This window comes from Protomyctophum parallelum (genome assembly GCF_964188405.1).
Source record: "Protomyctophum parallelum genome assembly, chromosome: 1".
NCBI lineage: Eukaryota > Metazoa > Chordata > Actinopteri > Myctophiformes > Myctophidae > Protomyctophum > Protomyctophum parallelum.
The window spans coordinates 29,871,455-29,895,176 of record NC_139697.1 but is presented as its reverse complement, the minus strand read 5'-3'; the positions used below and the strand labels follow the sequence as shown (position 1 = coordinate 29,895,176).

General features: G+C 44.9%; 1 protein-coding gene across 6 annotated transcripts in view; it reads right to left on the bottom strand.

The window, feature by feature from the left end:
• Positions 1-20,193, bottom strand: part of efna1a (ephrin-A1a) — a 32,350-nt gene extending 12,157 nt beyond the window's left edge. For 2 of the 6 annotated variants that reach the window (XM_083786949.1, XM_083786950.1), the window contains exon 1: positions 5,820-6,152. In XM_083786949.1, the coding sequence (XP_083643075.1) occupies positions 5,820-5,917 (98 nt within the window). In that variant the 5' untranslated portion in view covers positions 5,918-6,152. Of the gene's footprint in view, positions 1-5,819; positions 6,153-14,899; positions 15,142-16,596; positions 16,765-16,907; positions 16,933-19,856 lie in introns of those variants that run through there. The other 4 variants (XM_083786951.1, XM_083786952.1, XM_083786953.1 and 1 more) reach the window with 4 other exon arrangements.
• Between the last annotated feature and the right edge of the window lie 3,529 nt (positions 20,194-23,722).

Below are 23,722 nucleotides of genomic sequence, written 5' to 3'. Positions count from 1 at the left end.
ATGTTTTCGTCTGGGATCGAGTGGTTGTAAAATACTGAAGACAATAATTGCGGGCCGGCATGACAGAGGAGGAGGAGAGAGGGGGGAAGACAGAGTAGGAGGCAAAGGAAGTCTGGTGCCTAGATAAGGAAGAGGCACTGGGATGGACAGGGAGCAGACAGAAACACCCATGGGGTTGATTACAGTTAAAATGATCCAGGCAAGATGGAGGGTTGAAACTGGACATCAAGACAGGCCAGGCCAGACCAGTCGTCCATGAGACCGTATCCCTCTTCATCATCAACGCCTGGCAGATACATGTCCCCCCGTGAAACAAGTAATCGCTCTATCAATCACTGTTAATCCACTTTCACCCACTGGCGCTGTTTAAACGTGTCAACTGAACTTCCCCTACGACCCTGGGAAATTTTAATCAACCTGTGGAGTACAGCCTCAAGTCCAGCCATTTTTTACAGCTTGCGTGTGCTGGTGTGTGAGAACCGTATTGTTTATTGTGTAGACAGGATACGCGCTTTTCCCGGGAAAAGCTGCGTAGCCAGGAAGTGCTGTACTTGGTTAAAGGGAAATGCACACGCGCTCACACACACACAGCCTGCACGGTTTGGTAACACTAGCTGGCTGCGGTGGTGAAAACCTTTGGCCTGATTTGCTATCCGACAACACATACTCCATAAAACAAGCCCCTCCACGGAGACAAGTGTGGTTTATCACAGTGCACAGGGGAGGAAGGAGCGTGTTGACAACCTTGAGGACATGTCATTATGGCCACTGGGCTAAAAATCGTCTTGTCACAGATTATTGCAGGCTGTAAGTATAAAGTATAAAGCCATGTTCCACCCACTTTATTTACACAATTTATAATTTGTATTATTGGTTCCACCACTTCTAACTGATAACCAGCCGCTCTGCAACATCTCCCCAGTTTTTCCTTTCTCTCCACATTTAATTCACCAGACAGATTACCAGGGCAGATGTGGAAGGGGAGAGAGAGAAAGAGAGGCAGAGAGACGATGAGCAAGAAACAGACTCAGGAAATGACTGGAGAGGATGCAGGACCAGAAACACAGAGACACGGCTGAAATCAGGGGAAATGTGGATTATTTTTCTCTGAAAAGAAAGAAAGAAAAGAAAGAGCTTCATTGTATAGGCCTTTACTTAAACAGTGCAGAAATCCCTTATCTAGTGCCTCCGCCTGATCACACCCCATTGAGTTCACTACTCAACCTTATCACTCTCAAAACAAATACCCAAATACTGACACACACTGTGTGTGTCAGTGTGTGTGTGTGTGTGTGTGTGTGTGTGTGTGTGTCACACACATACACATTACACACACCTTTGTTTTTATCCATCTTATTCCTGTTCTTTCATGGCTGGGAAGTTCTAATACTGGCCCAACCACTTCCACTGCCACATGAAGAACCTCAAGAGGGGAGCGAGGAGCACACACGAACAGGCAAATGAAAAGAAGGAAAAGGGATTTGATTCGAGTTCTCTGGGAAGACTAGAGTGTCTGCAGGGAGAGGAAGAGAAATGTGGAGGAATGAAAACTATGGAGTGAAGTGAAGCCAGGAAGAGGGAGAGAAAGAAAAAAACACAAGTGCGAGAAGCAAAGGGCAAAGTGCCTAGTGACGAATCGCTACGGATGCCAAGAACGATAAAAAAATTCCACACCTCTTACCAAGCCCCCCCCTCATGTTCTTGGAGAGCAAGAGATGGAGGTGAGGAAATAATAGACTGAAAAGAGGCAGCTTGTAAAGTTGAGATAAAAGCTTGTGGAGGGAGCGAAAGGGGGTCCCAGAGACAGAGAGGATAGAATCAGAGTTTCCCAGAGGCCGAGCCACGGCTGTGTGAAGGGAGGCCCAACTGAGTGGCAGGCCGGCATTCAGGGACCACCGCCACCGCACCAGTGACTGACAGACTGATAGAGGCCACGCCACTTCATCACACACTGAACTCTGACCCTCCCAATCAGTCACACCCGTTACCATTCTCTTTCTGTGGCACTCCATGAAGAGCATTCCCCAATTTGTATGGGAAGCATTAAAAAACAAAGTACGAAGAAGGAAAAAAGAAAAGTCCAAATTGACGGGCTAAATGGTCTGGGAATCCCTCGTGAGGGTGAAACCTACCTTTCAAAAACATCATTCATCGCTGCCAGCGCAGCACAACGGTATCCATTTAATTGAATTACACAGTTCAGCTAGCCGAGTTGGGTCAAAATATATCTATAACTTCATAATTAAAGTAAAAATGAATTAACACATTATTTGGGAAAATCTGAAAAAAGGAGATTTTCTATGATCTGTTGGGGTGATTATCTCATATGGCGAGCATAGAAAGTGGTGATAATGACGATGAATAAAATGGTTCCAAATGAAAAACAATGGTTCTCCAGCCTACACCCAGTTTTAAATTGAACTCTTGGAGCGTAAATGTTTTTACACTGTAAGCACTCTGAGAAAAACGAACAGAGGACTTTACTGTGTCGAGTGAGCGGGGGAGCCATGAAATAGTTAACAGATACACTGAACTCTAGACCACAGAACCAGCTTGAAGAAGAGAACCATGCCAAGGCCAATAGCAGGAGGGAGGCGGTGGAGTAAGGGAGAGACAGGTACAGAGCAGAGGAGGAATGGAGGAAAGCAAAGGAGCGAGGGAGAAAAGAAAGGGAGGGAGGTAGAGCCGTGCTGTCAGCAAACGAGAGGACTGCGAGAGGGTTCCAGGAGAACGCGCAGTGTGAATGAGTAGATTATTGCTTCACATTGAGGCAGCCGAGTCCAGAGGGCTCTGGGGACGATGTTAACATCAATCACAGCCATGAGGCTTGTGTGTGTGCGTGTGTTATGTGTGTGAGCGTGGACGGCCAGGTTAATGTGAGTATGAGGCTGTGAGTCGCTCAGTCATTTGTAACTGGGGCTGTTGTACACGTGTGCGCACACAGTCTGACACACACGTTGAGCCCCCCGCATAGACACTCCCTTCAAATAGACACGTACACATGCAGGCATGCTGAGGCACAAGCTGACTGGGCATACTGGTGAAGCAACTTCTGGGAATAAACCGGTACAGAGCTGGTGATTAAGCTGCTGGTAATTAGATGCAAGCTTTTTGTGTTGTTCACCCTGACACAAATACACGAACAAACAGGCTGCCAAGAGCGCTGACACACACACACACACACACACACAGTCAAGAACAGATTTCACTCATGCTGAAACAGAGCATGTAGCAAGCTCTCAGGCAGCTACGACCTTGGGAGTCAACATGCCCCAAGGCGTACTACACACACACACACACACACACACACACACACACACACACACACACACACACACACAGTGTCACACACAGTGTCACACACACACACACACACACACACACACACACACACACACACACACACACACACACACACACACACACACACACACACACACACACACGATATAATCTGATTCGCCTCTTTACATATCAACACTGTAAGAAGGAAATTACAGCAACTTTCAAATCAAGGCTATGAATCAATGAACCACAAAAACTAGGAGTGACGATTTGGCTTCAAATCCCATACAGACTCCAAGAACTATGTTTTGACGTCAGTAGTGTCAAGAAATGGGGTCGAGGGAAACGAAGATTGCTAGAAAAGATGAAGTCACAGAAACAAATGAAAAAGAAAAACATTTCCAGAACTTGCTGATATTTCTGCGAAAGCGGGATTAAGTGTGACCGAATGGGCAGCTTAGTGCACACATCCAATAGTAAAAATAGCAAGTGCAAGGGACGGATTACCAGTATATTCACAGAAAAAGATCTTTGTTGTGTCTCTGCAGTGATGTAACAAAAGTCAAAACGCTTTGCATCCATGGACAGACGCCTTCATTCTGATTTGTCAGTGGAACACATTATGATGACAGATCGGAGTGTGACATAATGTGACTTTCTGATATGAACATGCCTAGCATTGAACATAATTCATAGACGCTCCCGGACAGTGGCTTCGCAAAACGAAAACAACAAACTGTCAAGTGAAAATCTGCTATTTTCGGCAGGCCCCGCCATCCTGCAACAAAGCATAGGCTTCAGAACAGAGAGCAAGAGCCTGAGAAGATCTAACGTGGATTCGGACGTTTTCTGGAGTGGAATTTTAATATCTGGGTGTTTACAATCAAGCTAGGACATGTGTTTGCACATTAGTGAGAGTGCACAGTGCACACCCAGCTCCAGTGATTGATTGAGACAGTGTCAGTTTTAGTGTGACTGTGTGTGCTGGGCAGTGATTGAGTGAGTGTCTGCCAAGAGACTGTGTGTTTGCGCATGTCAGCCTCTGTCTACGTGGGTGTGTTCCAGTGCCTGTGGTGTTTATGTGTGTGTGTTTTTGTGTGTGTGTGTGTGTTTGTGAGTGTGTGTAGCATAAACCTTACCCTCCTCCCACATAGCCCAGCCATTTCACCCTGCCATCATCAACCATAACTCTAATTGACCCCCACTTATTTCGAATGTGGCCCCTAACCCCAACAATTTGAGCTCCAATTTCTTCTCCCTGAGCAATCCATCTCTCTCCCACTGTGTGACCCACTGGTCAGGCTTCAAGTTACCTCCTCTGTCTCTGTCATAGTCCATTACATATCATCTTACCACCTGAAATATGAACACCTCGATGTCTCTCTGACAGCAAAACCAAATCCATCTAATATCATCTCTAGATATGGGAGATGGAGCAAGATAAACCCCCACTCATAACAAAGCTGTCAGTGCTGACTCTTTGAGGATATTGTATTGCATCTTGTTATTTCAACACCACTGCAGTGTGACTCAAACATTTAAACCCACACAGAAATATTCCGGTACCAGTATCTGTAGGTTTCCTTTGCGTGCGATATGAATGGAGCTTATTAATTATCTTTTGCTTCAATGGAGTGACTGAGAGTAAATGGTCCATTGAATAAAAGCTTGGCAGCAGCAACACGTAGGCCTACCAAGGAAACCATGGGGAAACTGTGAATTAAATCAGGGCTAGGCATTTTAATAGGTGCTCTTGGTTCTACAGTGGAACAATTACTGTAGTGTATAACAGCTAAACACATTGAAGTTGCTTAGAAAACACACCGAAAATGGAACACTTCAATAAGAGAAAAGCACTTTCGGTTATCTTCACAGATCATGCTCACACAAATGTATTCCCCATGGTACAATTATTTTCAGTTGAGCGCCATGGGAAAATGCTATATGAGAACAACAGTAGATGTATGTATCCTTTATCAGCATAGACATACAAGTCAAAACCATTTTGCACCATGTAACCTATTCCTAGTCTGCTTCATGTATCTATGCTAGAATAAACTGGAAAGCATAAAGACTACACTGGCAGCTAAACTAGGGTTACCTACCAGTTAAATCGCATACAAGTAAAATATCAGGGAAGGGGTGCTAGGTAGACAGCAATAACGTTTAAATTATAAGTGCCAGAAAGTTTTGAGCCGTGTGGGAGGGAGGGAGCGGTAGGGGGCAGCCAACTCAGTACATTATCATGACAACAGCAGCCAGTTGAGTCCATCACAGTGTTATAACGCACTATAGTTGAATGAATATGCATGAATCCCAGCAGCGCAATGCCAAATGCATTGTGATAAGAATCTACGATGTGCATCATAGAGAGATCACATTTACATAGATAGTTCTACTCTACTCTACATTAAGTACCCTGCAATTACAACTGGGTAAAGTACTTCTGGACCACTGGGGTGTTCTGGGCATAATATGAAATAATACATAAGTATCTTCTATGTAGAATCACATTTTTATTTATTATGACTTACTTTGGGTTCGTGCTATTCCAGTAGACACTGTGGCGCTCCGCAGACGCAAACCAGGCGGAGATAGTCGCAAGCAAGCACAGAATCCAAACCAAATCCATTGTGGAGTGGACGTGTGCAAGCAAAGAAAAAAAAAGAAAAAAGAGAGAAAAATAAACGCCTCAGGTAGTTTCTGCAAAAAAAGACGAATAGACTTCTCAAAGATGGATGCGTCCGTCAATCGCAACGCAAGCCTGCAAGCTAAACAACTTGTGCAAGCGGTGCAGCGAGGGAAAAAGACAACAAACAGATTGTTCTGTAAACACAAACTGTGCGGAGATGAGATCAAGTCAGGAAATCCGTAGTGAATGAAAGGGGCAACCTGCGTGGTCGTCGGTTTTGTCAAACGCCCACAACTGTCTGCCACACCCCCTCTGTCGATAGAGCCAATGAGAATACTGTCCGAGAGACGCTTGTCTGATAAAAACACGCCCCGAGCTCGATTGATTCACGGTTTTACGCAGATAAGGCTCAAACCAAAACGATCAGTGTTTTATTAAAACCTAACGTTATGTTACTTTGTCTGCCAACAGTAGATTTAAGATGTAAGTGTGCTCTTTTCACCCGCATTTTCATGATCAGAGAAATGCAAGGAATCTTGTTCAAATGGGCCCATGGTTCAAGTGGTTGTCATACACCCGTCATAACTTTATTTTTCAGTCAAGGTCAAGGACTTGAATTAGCTACTAAAGTAGGTACATAATGACAGGAACGTTTTGTCATCATGGTTAAAAATAAAAACATAGCCTACTACATATTAATAACTGCTTGCATATATATATATATATATATATATATTATAGTGCCTTTGTCCAAGGCGCTTCACACACACAAATATAGGCTGTTTATTACACAGCAAACAGTCTATATTGGAATTGATCAGTATATCATACAATTATTATGTGTCAAGTAGAAAGTAGAGTAGAGCCTATATTATTATTATTATTATTATTATTATTATTATTATTATTATTATTATTATATTAAGTAGAGCCTATTATACTGTCATGCTAAATGTGAAAGTACGGTAAAGATGCCATTAATACTGTATACGGCGGCCCAGGCCGTAGCGTAACGGTCTGGGCACCGGACTGGTGATCCAGTCGCAGTGTGCCGCGGGTTCGACTCCCGGACCCGACACGGCCTTTACCGCATGTCATCCCCCCATCTCTCTCCCGTTTCCTGTCAGCCTACTATCTGTCCCTTAAAAAATCAATAAAAGGCGTAAGGCGCAAAAAAAAAAAAAAAAAAAAAAAAATACTGTATACGGCAAGGTAAGAATGTAATTTAGCAGTGCCGTGGATGAATAAATGATGTATAGGCTCAGAGCACTGGTTCTTAAAGTGGGGACCCCCAGGGGGTCCTTGAGGGTGTTCCAGGGGGAGAGTTAGGAATCTAATGGGTCTGTAAACCCAGTGTGCAAACTAATTAACTCACTAAATGAATACTATAATAATAATATCTGGGATTTACATAGCGCTTTTCTACTCAAATACGCTGTGTGGGGGCCAGGGGACTGTGAGAGAACAACAAAAAAATAACAACTTTAGTAGGGAAAAAGTAAAAGATAAGAATGAAAATCAATAAAACACTCAAAGTAGCAAGTTCAAAGTAAACTTGGGAAGGCTATTCTGAACAGATGCGTTTTCAGGGCGGTTTTGAAGGTAGGGAGGGGAGATATTATACAGTGTAGATTAGGGTCCCAGTCTCAGAGATAGGAATCATATGATTCTGGCTAATGGATATCAAATCGGGGGTCCTTGAAATGAAAAAGGTTTGAGGATCACTGCGTTAGAGTGTATGTGTTTTTACAAAAAGACATAACCTCTGTGACATAGAGGTTAGAGTCTATGTAGTCACATTGTAAATCCCAACACTCATTTTCTGTTCCCATTGACACGGATAATCTGGCCTGTGGGCCTCTTATTCAGCCTACTGAGCCACACACTACCCCTGGGGGGGGTTTCAAGCTCGTTTCTGCTTGACATGACTGTTTGTTTTGCTCTGCCTGCTTGGCTGTGTAACATCAATCACAAAAGTAGTGTTCCATGCAAATGACACCAAAGGGACAATTAAAAAACGAAAGAAAGGAGGGGTAAAAAGGACATGCAGGTAATCAGATAGCTACGTACTGACCACCAGAATTAATTTCAAGGCATGGATGAGATTCAGGGAATTGGCTGGAGTCTGGACACGGAGCAGATTTTGGTCCATATTTAACAACGGGGGGAGACAGGGGAAAGGAGGATAGAGAGAGAGTACAGGAACCAGCCTCTGATGTAACGTGAATGTAACACTTCATCAAAATTCATCAAAATCATGATTTTATCTGAGGCAATCAACTTAAAGTGCAGCCTTGATTGCTGGTATAGGCATACTTTTTTCCATTTGTTATAGCCTACGAGTGTCACAAAGGTGTTACTCCATTTAATGCAACACATTGCGGACCAGAAAGATTATACGTAATAACCAGGCGAGGGGTTCAAAGATAATTTAGGATACTGTTCAGTGTTCACGCTATCCAAATTGTCACAATGTGATAAAATCCACAAAGTACATTCTCCAAGCAGGTAAAATATAACTACACTAAGAGTGATTTACGAATGCAATTTCACCACATCCAATACTGAGCTGTACATGCAATCTAATCGTTCTCTCTAAAGGCACCCACACAAGCATTTTGCATGGCAGTTAAAGGTATTAAACTTTTATTGCTTTAATATACAAAAGGCACTTTACCGCATCCAAAGCTACCAACAAAGACAGAGAACACTGAGGAATCCAGTGCAACGATTGAATGAAAAGTCCCCATGTTCATCCAAAGATGACCTCACTAAAAGCAGACACATTGATCATATTTGCACAGTAGACATTTAGCTCTTACGTCATACTCATCGGTTACGAATATGTCAGTGGTGGTTGTGCACTATTCGATGCCATACGGGTCAGCACACATCATGTGCTTGGTATTCATGACTAGGCCAGCAGTCATACCACTTGATGAATTTTTCAGAGACCAATTCATTTTCGGTATACCCTTCTCTCTGTGGACAGATAACAGCTACAATATAAGGCAGCTAACTGTCGACATAATTGCATTTCACATTTCGATGGAAAATTGCACTGAAAGAGCTTTCGACGTGCCGCTAGCGTCGGTGTCAAAACATTATCAGGAGGCCAATGAGAAGACTTTCAATTTCATACCGCCCTCTAACAGTAGGCCTAAATGAGGAGCCAAACAGATGCGTCAAGTTTGGCATTTTATGCATATTGCACAATCACATGCATGTATGCACAGGCACGCACTCATGCAAGAACTGGACAGACATCCACACACATTTACATAAAATAAAAATACAGTGAAGGAAAATGATAGTAAAAGTTTGATATGCTTAAAAGAGGCTTAGGAACATTACATATACCTTGACCAATGCAATTTTCAATGATGTCAGGGGACCGCATTTCCCTGGGTTTTGAAATAACTAGTAAAACTGATCAAACATGTTTCTTGGGAAACATTTGGAACACATCTATACGTTTGCGCAAGAAAGACCAACTCAAGAGTCTGTTTCAGCTGGGGAGAGGTCAGTTGTTTATGGGTGTTTTCACACAATAAAACGAGGCAAGAATAAGATGATGTCACTCTGTTTTTATGTGACATCTTTTGTGCATCCCCTACCAGGCCATGATGATCATGACATGCTGCACAATGATTTTATATTGGCCGGTAGCCCGAGTCTGGCAGTGTGGCGCGGGTTCGACTCCCGATCCCGACGGCCTTTACTGCATGTCACTCCCCCATCTCTCTCCCCTATTTCCTGTCAGCCTACTGTCTGTCTCTCTATAAAAATATAAAATAAAGGCGAAAGCCGCAAAAAAACCAAAAGATTACTCCGGAATAGCCAATTAGGTACTACAAACAAAAGCAATGCAAAGCTCGGCCAATCACAGCGGAAGTTAGATTACTCCGGAATAGTCCGTTTGCCCAAAGGGTAACCATGCAGATTATAGTTATAAATTATTGTAAAACATAGATTGGTTATGTAACCAACAACAGCCAATTAGCTGTTACAAACAAACTAGTATCGGGTCGGTCGGACCCACGACTGTCCAGAACCAGACAGTTCACAGACTCACAGTTATTTTTGTGAGCATCCTATATCCAGCTTTTACGGGTCTGTGTGAACACAAACATTGAAGACAAAAGTGTGTAAACACAAACATTGAAGACAAAAGTGAGGACGCAAATTGTGATTGGCCAGAATGTGCTGATGTATACATACATACATGTCATGTGATTTTTGAGGGGTGCTAGCACTTATGCCCAGCTTTGAGGGTTTGTATTAACACAAACATTGTCCTAACAAATGCATTGACTGCCATTGACAATGAATCGCCAGCTTTGAGTAACACAAATATTGAATGCCATTGACAGCTTTGAGTGTTTGTGAAAACACAAACATTGCGTAAACACAAACATTGACATAAGTGAGGACGGAAATTGTGATTAGCCTGAATGAGATGATGTATGATGATGTATGATAAGAGTGCTCCTCACTTCACACAGGTGTGATTTTTATGTTTACATTTTAGTCATAATAGACCCTTTATCAAGTCCTGCCGCTCTTCACACTGGTTGCTGTTTCTTGGTTGGACAAAAATCCCTTTTCTTTTTCTCCATCCACTACCATGAAATAACGGGTTTGTCGTATTAATATTCAGTGTTTTCAATTCTTATTTTAAATTTGGTCTCAGTAAAAAGTAACAGCTCAGGTACAGGGCATAAATTAGGTTTTTAAATGGTTTAGCAAACGTCACTGTAAACAACCATAAGGTGGAACCAGAAAGAGCCCACAGTCACTCAGGGACCAATCAGAAGGCTGACAATAGGTCAATTTGGGGGCACAGTCCATCCTGGTCTCCCCCAGGATCGATTGTGGTACATTTCTAATCTGTCTGCAGCACTCTGTGCTGGGTCACCCTAACTGACCCGGTACTGGATACATCCAGGGCAGCCCTTTGGATCAGAATGCAGACCAGTGTTATGGATCAGCGTTCGTTTAAAGCTGAGCAATGTGGGTCAATTTTTATACGCTCTGAGCAGCGACAGATCCATTTGCCTCACTCCCTCTGAATACAAATGGAGGCCCCTGCTATCGCGCTCTCATCCCCGTACAAAATGCTACCACGGTGCTTTACATAATGGAAATGTTGCTGTTCAGTCCAGTGAACCCCCCCCCCCCCACCCCCACTGGGACTCAATGGATCTCCTCGGCAGCCGGCAGGAGATGTTGATGCTGCACCTATGAGCAGCTCCCTGGGGAACAATGGGGGCAGAGTGTTGTCCTGTAATTAGCATTGGCCCGCTTTGCCCGCCTCTTCTCCTGAAAATGGAGACGATACAAAGATAGCACAGCCACCTCCTCCTCGGCACCTCTCCTTTAGAAGGAACAAGTTTGTTCTTGCGCTGGTGTTTTTGCATGCATCCTGGCAGCACGTACTGTAGGCCAAGTTGCCTCCCCAGCCCTCCAGAGGCAACAGAACGTACATAGAAGTTAATGATTCGGCGGTGCAAAGGGGAAAGCAATCAATGAGCAGTGCTTTAAAAGTTAAAAGATACCAGGGTGGTGCAGTAAGTGTGTCTTCAGTTGTTAATTGTTTGTGGTTAATGATCAGATCTTCGGAGTTACACTTCACTTCAGTGTTGGTTGATTTGTTCTTCAGTGTCGGCCAATGAATTCACGCACCAACGCACACACACAAAGCCTGTGCATGCATGCAAAAACACTGCCATATTCACCGGTTTGTGAGTATGCAATATGCATGCAACAAACATAAGCATGCAGCACGCACACACACACACACGCACACACTACACAATGAAATACAATTCTTGCTGAAAAACAAAGAGCAGCAGAGCAGTAGGTGTATGAGGAGGAGTGTTGAATCTCGTCTGTTGTGAGGAGGAGTGCTAGAGTGCTAGTAATACTTGACATCTTTGATGAGGCAGTATTGTTTTGTTTAAAAAAATCACACCCGTGTGAAGTGAGGGGCGTTCTTATCATCGTACATCATCATGCATCATTTCATACTGGCCAATCAGAATACCTGTTGCCACAAATTTACGTCATATTTGGCGGACATTTGACCTAATTTCTCAATTCATTGTCAAATATGAGACGTGTGGGGACAAGATGACATAATCTTTCCCTTCATTGTCAATGGCATTTAATTTTTGTGTTCCAGACATTGTACGTCATATTTGGCAGACATTAGGCAAATATGAGATGTGGTGACAAAAGCTATATAGGAGGTTTTCTTCATTTCCTGAAAAATGAACATTTTGGAGTAAGGTGGTTTCTCCCCGACAGCAGAGATATGTAAATAAATACACGGTAGACACAAACCATACATTATAGGCCATAAGGATCCCAGTAATGTATGCACACATACATCATAGCATGTGGTGTGTGACTGATGTTGGTTACGTGAACATACAGTTGCTCGTATAGATACAACATCATAGAGCTCAAAGTGAGTGGGTGGCGTGGAAGAATTATTGTCGCTGCACTTTTAACTCTGCCCACCGAATGGATTCGGACAGGTCCTTGTTTACTGCTGTCACTGAAGGGGAGCGAGGGAGGGATATGAAAGAGGGCTATATGCTAAATTTATACCATGGCGTCACACGCTGGAAACAGCCAATCTATAGGCTTGCAACACATCACGGATGCAATGCACGTTGTGAGCTTGTAGATCCGCTATTTTCTGCATTCACCACTAGTATACACAAGTATGATTTTACACAGAAAGGGAAGAATCATACAATACATTATCTACATAGAAACACAGAGAGAGAGAGAGAGAGAGAGAGAGAGAGAGAGAGAGAGAGAGAGAGAGAGAGAGAGAGGATTTAAAAACGGCCAGAGGTTTAAAAATAACAAGAGGTTTAAAACACAAACAGAGATATTTAAGGACAGAGTGGAGAGAGGAGTGCGGAGGAGGAGACATGAGAGAAAGAGAGGGGGCAGGTGAAAGGAGAGAGAGAGAGTGTGAGAGAGAGAGAGAGAGAGAGAGAGAGAGAGAGAGAGAGAGAGAGAGAGAGAGAGAGAGAGAGAGAGAGAGAGAGAGAGAGAGAGAGAGAGAGAGAGAGAGAGAGAGAGAGAGAGAGAGATGAAGACAGAAATAGATGGTGTATTTACTTGGAAAGAACTGTACAGAGAGTGAAAGGGGAGAGGGAGTGAGAGAGAAAGAAAGGAATGTGAGGTGAGTAGAAGCGATTCAGAAAGATACTTGGAGAAGAAAAAAACATGGAACATCCAAACAAGAGGATATTTAAAGAGTCTTGTGACTGGAAAAAAGAGTGAGACAGACACAAATGGAACACATGCTGTGTTGGAGCGGGTGGAGAGAGAGAGACATATCAGGCTGGTGAGGAAGAAAATGAACGACGAGGCGAAAGGCGAAGCGCGCGAGAGAGAGAGAGAGGGCACAGGGGGAAAGGAGGGATATTGAAGTTAAGGGAGGCTTGGAGAGGGACAGAGAGATGGAATGGCATGAATAGGCGACGAATACATTCACAACACTGAGAGGAAGAGTAGAAGGATGAAGGTGGGGAGAGGAGCGGCGAGAGAAACATGAGAGGATGAGAAGACGAGAACATAACCAAGTTGCACAAAACAGGTTTAACGAGAAAGAAATCAGGACATAGATCGGGATTGGGGCGAGTGAGTGCACACGGAAGACACATGAAGAGGGGAATCCAAGAGAGAGAGAGAGAGAGAGAGAGAGAAGGTGGGCGAAGACGGAGAGAGGCAGAATAGACACAAGGTTTACTACAGAGAGAGAGAGAGAGAGAGAGAGAGAGAGAGTGACAGAGAGAGACAGAAATAGTGAGAGACAAAGATAAAGGGAGACCGTGGCAGGTTGAGAAGTGTGAAAGGAGCTTGTGTGTACGAAATAGCATTCACGGAGATATATGCAAATAAAGAGCACATCTGAAGTACAGATCGAGTGAATGGGGAAGAAAAGAGGTCCAAGGAAGGTATGGCAAATGAAAAGAGAGAGAGAATTATGGTGCAGATTAGACTACAGAAAAAGTGGAGAGTGAGAGAGGGAGAAAGGCAGACAGAGAAATGAAGAGTCTGTGAGCGAGCGAGAGGTAAACACACAATCGTAAACAGAGACAGGAGAGTGGAAGGAATGAACACGCTGGTGGACTCCTCAATAGCTCCTTCAGTATGTATAAGGGCACTTCCACCAACTGCAACAACCCTAAACACAAACGACAATCATAAAGACACACACACACACACACACACACACACACACACACACGCAGGCACACACGCAGGCACACACACACACACACACACACACACACACACACACACACACACACACACACACACACACAGAGGGAAGCAGGAACTCAGGTTGTGCTGAAAAGAGAGGCCGGCTTTCTCTGGATGTTGGAGTCCAGAGCTAAAGGGGACCACCCAGAAGTGCTGTTTACTCTTCCCTGCTATTCCTTGACACAACAAAACAACAGCCTGGTGAGCCCATAGGGTCCTATCCTATCTATGTGCAAATTACACCACGACACTGAGACAAAATTACATCATTACAACACACACAAGTTCAGGAAGGAAAGGGAAAACCCAAATTATATCGCATTGTAAACAACCCAGCATGCATTACGCACATGCACAATGGGAGTGTAACAGAGTTGCCACAATGTGTTCACAAACTAACTCACAAGGCCAGCCAAAACACGCAAAGGAAAAGATTATGCCAAATCATGACCGAAAAGAGACCTTCCAAGATAATTGCTCACTATTTGTGAGCAATTATTTAAATTCATTAATAATTATTGTCACATTGGAATAAGCTTCACCAGACCCCACCAACATTACAAACAATCTAACCAAAGACCAATGGATCATTATTGATGATTATTGATGAAGCAATATACGGGTATCTGACATTACTGCCAACCATTTTCCAAAGCATACTGTGGTTGGTTTGATTTATAAACCACTTACTTGGTTAGACTCATCACTCCCAGTGGAGCATAGGCCATTCAACAGGGTTTTGGGCTGTCCTTTCTGCCTCCACATGCAGCTGCCTCTTGAGCTGCACCTCAGTGTCTCGCCTCCAGGTCTTCTTAGGCCGCCCTCTCTTAAGTTCCGCTTCCTTTGGGGATTCCAAGTCAGCGCCCGACCTGGCATGTAGCGCTGGTTGCCGGTTTCCTCAAAGTGTGGCCTATCCATCCTCACTTCCGTCTCTTAAGGAACCAATTGATTATAAAAGTTGATTGATTAGAAATAGTCCTTGGAGAAAAGATTGATTCATGGACGAAATTCAAACTCTCATGACTCATTAACTGTGTAATGACGTAAGGCCTTACTCCCAGTCTACCCAGAGGTGAAATTGGATAACTCAACATCAGCAGCAATTCTAGGTAGGCTACAGAGAAGGCAAAAGCAACAACAATATAATAATAAAAAAGCGTAAAAAAAGTCATAGAATGCATATTACTTTAAATCCTCAGAAAAAAATCTCTGTTCAACAAATGGAATTTATTGGTAATAAAGTATTTATTCCCTCCTCCCCCCATGTACCTAAATGAGTTTTACAACACCTCTTTCTTCGCTTTATTTTTGCCCTTATTTAGTATACTAATATATCAGTATATTTGTTCCTCCAGAACGCCAACAAAATAATCTAAGGCAGACAGAGGACACCAAACGTTTTTGCACCAGTTATATGTAGTCAATATTTTCACAGGGAGGCGACAGTCGTACCATTTGTACCAGCTAGTCTTCTATCGTGAGAGACACACAGATGGGAAATGTGTTTGGTTGGTAATCTCCGGTGATAGAAAAGGCACAAGGGTTTTCATAGAATTCTGTAACAACTTTGCTGTGCCCATGATATTAACATTTAGCACCTCGTTGAGACACTAGTCAGACTGGGGGGTAGTTGACAAGTAGTGCACAATGGGTTTCAATGGGTTGTTAAGTGCCATCTTTTGTTTTGTTAAATTGGCTATCCAAGACAGTAGTGAGGGACAGCAGCATGAGTTCAGACTCAGGGAGGCTCTTCTCCAGATGGCAGTCGTAACTCATGAATATTATCAATTAAAACAAAACTAATTTCCGTGCGATCTGGCATCATGGCCCACTAGTGGTGAATGGTCCACGGAGTGCGCAGACCACCAAAGGGTCAGCCGACCCAGGGTTATCCCCATAGAATCTCCAAACATAACCAGTAAACGCGCCATGGCAAAAATTATATTACTTCTTCATTGTCGTGTCATATCAGGAACAGAGAAGTGTTTTTGAGTGCCTCTACAAGCTACACCAATATTTGGTGTAGAGGGGGAAATGGAGGGGTTCATGACCTGGGGGACTCTGGACAATGAAGCAAGAAGCACACAGTAGGGTTTAAGTGGTTAATGCTTTGGAGATACACAGAGCTCAATTAACTACCAACATTTCCACAAGTAAGATTCAAAAGCACATTAACCAAAGACAAAACAATATTTGCGAGCTGGGAGGACCTTTAAGTTACTAGGACGGAGAATGGATATCTCGAAGTCTAGATACCTGAAGTTTGGTAAGCCATTTGATTTGAGTCTTATTTTTGGGAGGGCGGCTGCATTGCCTGGATGCTGCACCTACTCCCAGATGGTAGCCTACTCTATAACTAGATATGCGACAGGACAGGCTGTACTCACACTGTCAAACCCATGGATGCTGGAACAGTGACTGCGTTTGCTCATTACCTCCCTCCCGCTGGTGAAAAGCTGAAATGCAAACATGGACCCCCCTCTTGTGGCCCCGGAAGTGCAGCGATCTGTCCAAACGTGTCCAGACCTCTGTGACGATGACAGTCCCCAGGGGGCCTACGATGAGCAGAGGGAAAGATGGGAAAGATGTTGGCAGTTGGGAAGGCCCAGAATAGTGCCAATCTGATGACTGAGCTGGTCATATTGACAGTGACAGCGGCTGACACCCATGCTAACAAGAGAGCATAGTTTACACTCACATACAGATGCGGGGAGTTTGCTGTTGACAACCACTGATGGATGGACATGAAGTAATAGTGACGCAACGCACTCAACACTGAAGTTTCTTCTTATAGTGCTGAACATGCACTGATATAAAGGGTTACATAACTGTTTCTTGGCAAAATGGCAGTCGATGGTGTGAAATGTTTTCACATGGATATTCAGAGAGAGACAGAGAGAGAGAGATAGCATAGAACAGTGGTAAATAGTTGGCTCGGGGGTCTTCTCAGCTGAACTCAGATGTTGTGAGACTGCAGGAACATCTACAGTGGAGATGATAGTAAACACTAACGACATGAAGGGTGCTCGCATGCGTGTGGCGAGAATGTGTTTACAGTATGTTCCATGTGTTTGCGTGTGAGCCTAACAGTGTGCATGTGTGGTCCAACATACGACTAAGGAAGACCTCCGCTCTGTCCTCGAGAGGCTGCGTGAGTGTGTGCATGTGTTGGGAGTGTGCCGTCCTCAAAGATGTGCTTAATTGCAATTACTCCTCCCCCCATTCACAGTGGCACATGCCACCTTTCTGCCTCTGCCTCATTATTGAAGAGAATAGGGAGGAAGAATTTTATGACCTCCGAACCCCAACCCCCTTCTTTCCATATGAACGGCCCACCCTCTGTCGCGGCACACTCCCCCGGCCAGACTTTCTTAAGAAAATAACCAATGAGTGAGTGCGGGAATTAATTTTATAGCCCCCACCACGCGCACACGCACACACACACACACACACACACACACACACACACACACACACACACACACACACACACACACACACACACACACACACACAGTTTCCCGTCGCTCTCTCTATCCCTGTACTTATTGACGTGGGGCACACGATCCCCGGCTTGATATACTTCTATTGTGCACAGTATCATACACCAAAAATAGCTGGTCTACAAGCTCACAATGCGTTGTGTTGTGAGCTCTGATTTGGTTTGTAGATCTACTATTTTTGCTGTGTGACACCGCCGGTGCAGCTAAGTAAAAATCACCCTTACGCAGCACACTCCACTGCCTGTTTCTCCTGTCTCATTACTTTAAAGTCGCCCATGTGCCCACCCCCCCAACCACTTCCTCCTATTGGTAGTGGCACACATTTCCCTCTTCCTCATTACTTAACTGAGGGATCGGAAATGAAATTTTACTGCCTTCGCCTGTCATCATCACTCAGCCAAGTTGGCCCCATTGTCTCTCTCCTTTTCCACCTTAAAAGAGGAGAAAATCTATTTTATAGTGCCCATTCTGTTTTAAGGGCCACACTTTGCCTTTCTTGTTTCTTTCCCCTTTATACTTTCTTTTAAAAAGGAGGGGGAAAAAAACAATTTATGACCCCTAAAAACTACATTTTTTTTGTTTTGTTGTTATTGTTTTTTATGGCCCAGGTCTTTTTGTTCCAAGAGTAGCGCCACTCTCAGTCCCTCTGCCTGCCTTCTCCAAGAGCACCGCCGCACTATTAGCATACAGGTGGCCATCCTTTGTCCTCTGTGCACAGGCACACTTCTGCTCCTCCGTGTTGTGTTGTGTTGTGTAGTCCCCGTGTGTCCGCTCTGAACGCCCCTGCCAAGCCTGCCTTTGTGAGGCCGCAGAGGGTATTAAAAGGTCACTTAAGATAACTTCTTCCCTTCTGTTCACCACGCCTCCTCCAACACCTCCTTCAGATAAGGTAAAGTCATTAGTCTGAAGCTGAGGTTAACCTTTCTTGTGTGTGGCTTTTAATCTCTCTCTCTCTCACTCTCTCTCTCTCGTTTGACAATCCTTCGTGAGCCATGTTCTTTTTTTTTGTTAGTATGAGGGCGGAGGGGTAGAAGATTATCTCCCCGACCGTTTGATCTCGGTCAGTGTTAAATGGGCCGAGCTGAGCGTGCGAACACTCACATTGGACCCAACACTTCAGCACGCATACAAAGCAGTGGCTGGGGACAAACGCGTACATACCTCTCTACCCGATGGGTCACAGAGAGCACTGGCTTCAGCTGCGCAACTTTTGATTCCTCTCCTCCCCCAAGACGTGCACTGTTACCGCAACCTCTTTTACATGACTACACACATATCTGCAGCCCAGATGCTACCCGCACCCCCCCCCCCCCCGCCCCTCCCCTCCCTGCACCCCCCCCCCCCTCCTATATCCCTGGCTCCACTTGTGGCTTCTTGCTCCAGCACCCTATTCATTAACAGCTTCTTAATGCTCCCAGATGGGGATGACTGTAATGTATGGCGGCCCACTGCCTTTGTGTGCGTGTGTGCTTTTGTGTGCATGTGGTTTGATGCGCACGCGTGTACTTGTGTACATTATATGCACCCATGTTTACCACGCGTGTGTTATCTATAGAGAATATGCACCGTAAGGCAAATTTATTTGTATGTTTAACTGATTATGAATAATGCGCAGCCTGCCGTCTTAATTAGATTTCGCACGTGATTATGTGAATATGTTTCGGTGCACCGGGTTCGCCCTCTTTTAAGCGCGAGCATATGCAAATGTGTTTGTGTGGGTTTCACTCAACGCCCTTTGTCTGACTCGGACGAGAGCACGTACTCCTGGAGGGCAGAGGGAGGACAGCGATTAAGGCACATTTTTCAGGTTTTTCGCTACAAGCTCAATGAGTGTTTTGTCTCCAACGCTGACCTCAGTTGGAGCATTGGCGTTTTTTCCATTCCAGTTGTTCCCCTCCTAACCCGCTGTGTACGGCCTCGCATTCACTCCCATTGAATTAAGATGTCATGGTCCCCGCGTGGGAAGTCCCCACGGCCATACCCAATGGGAACATGTGTATTCAGGCTGTGGGTCATGGGTGTGTGTGTGTGTGTGTGTGTGTGTGTGTGTGTGCGACTGTGCGCGAGCGTGTGTCTGTGATTGTGTGTGTGTGCGCACGTGCGCATGTGTTCATCAAGGTGGCGTGCGCGTGTATAAACCAAACCTCCACTGGCGGACGCCGGGACGCTCGCTGGCCTGCTCACTCCCCCCAGATTGTGGAGTATCAATTCCCAGCATCACTCCTGGAGGGTGAAGGAGTGGGCGGAGGAGGAGGAGGTGGTGGTATAGTAGCGGCGGTGTCGGGAGGGGGTGGAGTAGGTTACACAGATTGTGGGCTGCATCCTGAGCCAAGGGGAAAAGTCTGTTTCCTAGAAATGGAGAGACAAACACACACAAACAAGCATGCACGCAAACAAACAAACGAACGGATGCACTGGTCCAAACACATGCACCGCTCACGAACGGGCACCGTACAGGGCCCACCCACACACACACACACACACACACACACACACACACACACACACACACACACACACACACACACACACACACACACACACACACACACACACACACACACACACACACACACACACACAAATGCATACAATGACGCACACTAGACAAAGTGCTGCGTTAAGAGGGATCTTTCCCCTCCTTGACTTTCTGACCATTCTGCTTTCTCGCCATCTCTCTCTCTCTCTCTCTCTCTCTCTCTCTCTCTCTCTCTCTCTCTCTGCCACTGCCAGCCCAACGGAACTCCACGCGCATGTAAAAATAACCGCTGGGAGAGAGCGAGAGGGCCAGTCAGCAGTTAGCTGGGTCTGCTCTGAAAACACAGGGTGCCCACACCGCCCGTTAGCAGCGCTGCTTCTATTTGAGGAGACGTGCGCTTTTGGGTAACAGTCAGGCGCTGCCTGGTGGCGGAGCGGGGAGCAGAGGGCCCCCGGAATGCCACAAGGGATTGTGGGAAGAGTTAGTTGGACGTTGAGGGGGTCGGGGAAGGGGGGGTTTGTGGGACTGACTGTCGCACCTTTGAGCACTTATTCCTAATTACTCCATTTGGGCTGAACCTTGCTAATGGTTGGCAGGCGTAGTAGTCGTACATGTCGCACATGTGGAGTGCTGGATGATGGAGCGGCACGCGGGGACATGCTGCACGCCGATATCCTGCCCACTCAAACTGCTTAGCAAGAAAAACACATGGAAGTGAGTGCCATCTTGCTCCATCAGACATGTAAATATACACACACACTACACTCTCAGAAATGTAGAGAGTTAAAGACACATGCGCGCGACACACACACGCACGCACGCACGCAGGTTCAAGGACAGGTATAGAAATGTGCTCATTGGAAAGAAAACAAACAGACTCCTTCGATGTCTTTCTCCCATTCTGCATTCTCTTTTTAGCGCACATGGAAAGGCAGTTGCGCACGCACGCACGCACGCACACGCACACACACACACACACACACACACACACACACACACACACACACACACACACACACACACACACACACACACACACACACACACACACACACACACACACACACACACACACACACACACGCAGCATACAACACACAGCACATACACACACAGCACACACATACACATACATACAGTCCAAGTATGTCCTCATCGCCAGCATGCGTAGATAAGTATATGTGTGTGTGAGTGTGTCCTCTACGACTCAACCACAATGCACAGCTGGCAAGAGAAAGAGACCCGAGTGTGTCAGTGCGGTCAGGTCAGGGGCCCCGCTCTCTCTCTCTCTCTCTCTCCACCTCTCCTTCTTTTCCTTTTCTTGTCCACTCGTGTTTTTCTTTTTTCTTTTGGTCTATGCCTTCTTCTAACCCAGTCAAATCTTGGCACGGCTGTCCGTCTGTCTTAGTTGTCCGTCTGCCTCCATGTCCAGACCTCGGCCATTCCCAGGTCTCTCCCAACACAAACACATAAACACAAAGACATTTGTGAAAATGTGGGGGAAAAAACAAAAAAAGCAACAGAAACACATGCTGTTCCTAGAACTATAGACACACAAGCACGCACACGTGTACACGTACACACACACACACACACACACACACACACACACACGCGCACCGCACACACACAAACAGACCCATGCAGAACAATTTCTTCGTTTGTTCTATATTTGCAAACTATTACAATGCTGGAAAAACATCAGCCAGACGTTCTGTCCGAATGGCTCTCGTGTGAGCACCGACCACATTACAAATGCTGAAACTAAACACTCTCCGGGGTAATACCATACACAAAAAGACCATGAAACACTGTGAAAACCAACATGTCTAAATAATGGCGTGGGCCAGGGCAAACTACTCGTGTTTATCTTCCATGGCAAGGACATGGGAGGTCACTGGGGAAATTCAAAATGCCTCCAGAAAACTAACCACTTGAACCCTGCAGTCCCTAACTAAAATAGCAGATCTACAATCTTACAACACAGCGCAGCACGACACATTGTAAGCTTGTAGATCGTCTATGTTTGGTGAGAGATTTAGTTTAGAGGGGGAAAAAACAAGTCTAGAGCCTTGCATGAGGGACCCCGGTCAACAAAGTATAGGGTTTAAGTAATTAAGCCTGATTTATGCTTCGTCGTACGATGATGATCTACTGGTCGGTACAGAAATATGATCTCTAATCAAATAATGGCAAACAATGAAGGCCACTATCCGAGCAGCGTCGCTGTGGCTCAGCTCCAAGTGCTCTTAAGTTGATTTATACTATACACAGCGTGCAGAGAAGCGACATGCTGTGAACTTGTATATCTGCTATGTTTGGCGCGGTACACTGGCATGCAACCAGGTATAAATCAGAATAGTAGTGTGGACAGTGCAGTTCACATTGAAGCCACTAAGAGAAAAGAGGTTGATATGTTTTAAGATGGGCAATGGTCTGGATAGCATCTTGTATGTGTTAGCAGATGGAAGAGGTATCTACAAAAGAGAATTATTCTAAATTTGAATGTGCCGTTGTTTTTGCGGCATGGGCCATCCCCCCTGGATTTCAGGAGGCCCAATCTGTTCTTTAAACAGTCTACAACTCTTTATTGGCATCCTGTGCAATACTCAAAAAACGGCTAATCGGATTATAAGCTCTTATGTAACGGTAGTTGTCAGCAGCGGCGAAATCAACGGGGGAGCGCGTACGAGCAAGCAATCCAAAACAGGTTCTGTCACACGACTCGCACGGTTTGTCGGTCGATTTTGATTTTTCAGGTTGAGTCGGGCGGTGGCTTGGGCAGGCAGTGGCTTGCAACACCTCGAGACTGACCTTTGACCTGTATGCAGGACACTGACTCTGGAATCATGGATCCAACCGTTGACAAGACCTTTGCAACTCTTGGATTTAGGGCAGACGTATAGGGCTGTGAATGAATGAAGAGTATCTGCGTTATTACAAATAATAATAGCATAACTTGATACCAGTGGTGTGGGATGTCCTTTAGCTACGGCTTGAGTGTGGGGAAAGGCTGATATTTCAGGCTGGAGGTATCAAGTCGTTGGTGTAATTGACTTCAGACAAAAGCTCTGACAGGGTATCTTATTTATTATTGTTGAAGGTGTTCCCACTCAGTGAGGAAGGTGTGTGTTTTTCTTATTCTTTTTTATGCATGTGTTATTTATTAACATAATTATGGGTATGGGTCTACCATATGTTAATAATACATGTGTTCATGTGTCTTTGTGTGTTTCTACCATGTGTGTGTGTGTATGTGTTTATAATGATAACGTATATCTGTGCATGCCTGTATGTGTGCATGTGTTTGTATCTGCATGTGCATGTTCAATGGGTGTGTACACAGCCCTCAGGTGCTTAAGAGCAGAACAAACACACCTGAGTAACTTAAACTTGATAACGATCTGTCATCAAACCCCATTCGTTGCTCCAAAGGCAGAGAAACGTGTGATGGGGAGATCCCTGGATTAAATATGATTAGCCTGGGTATATACATCTAAAAGCTGTTTGAGAGACGTAACCCCCTAACAA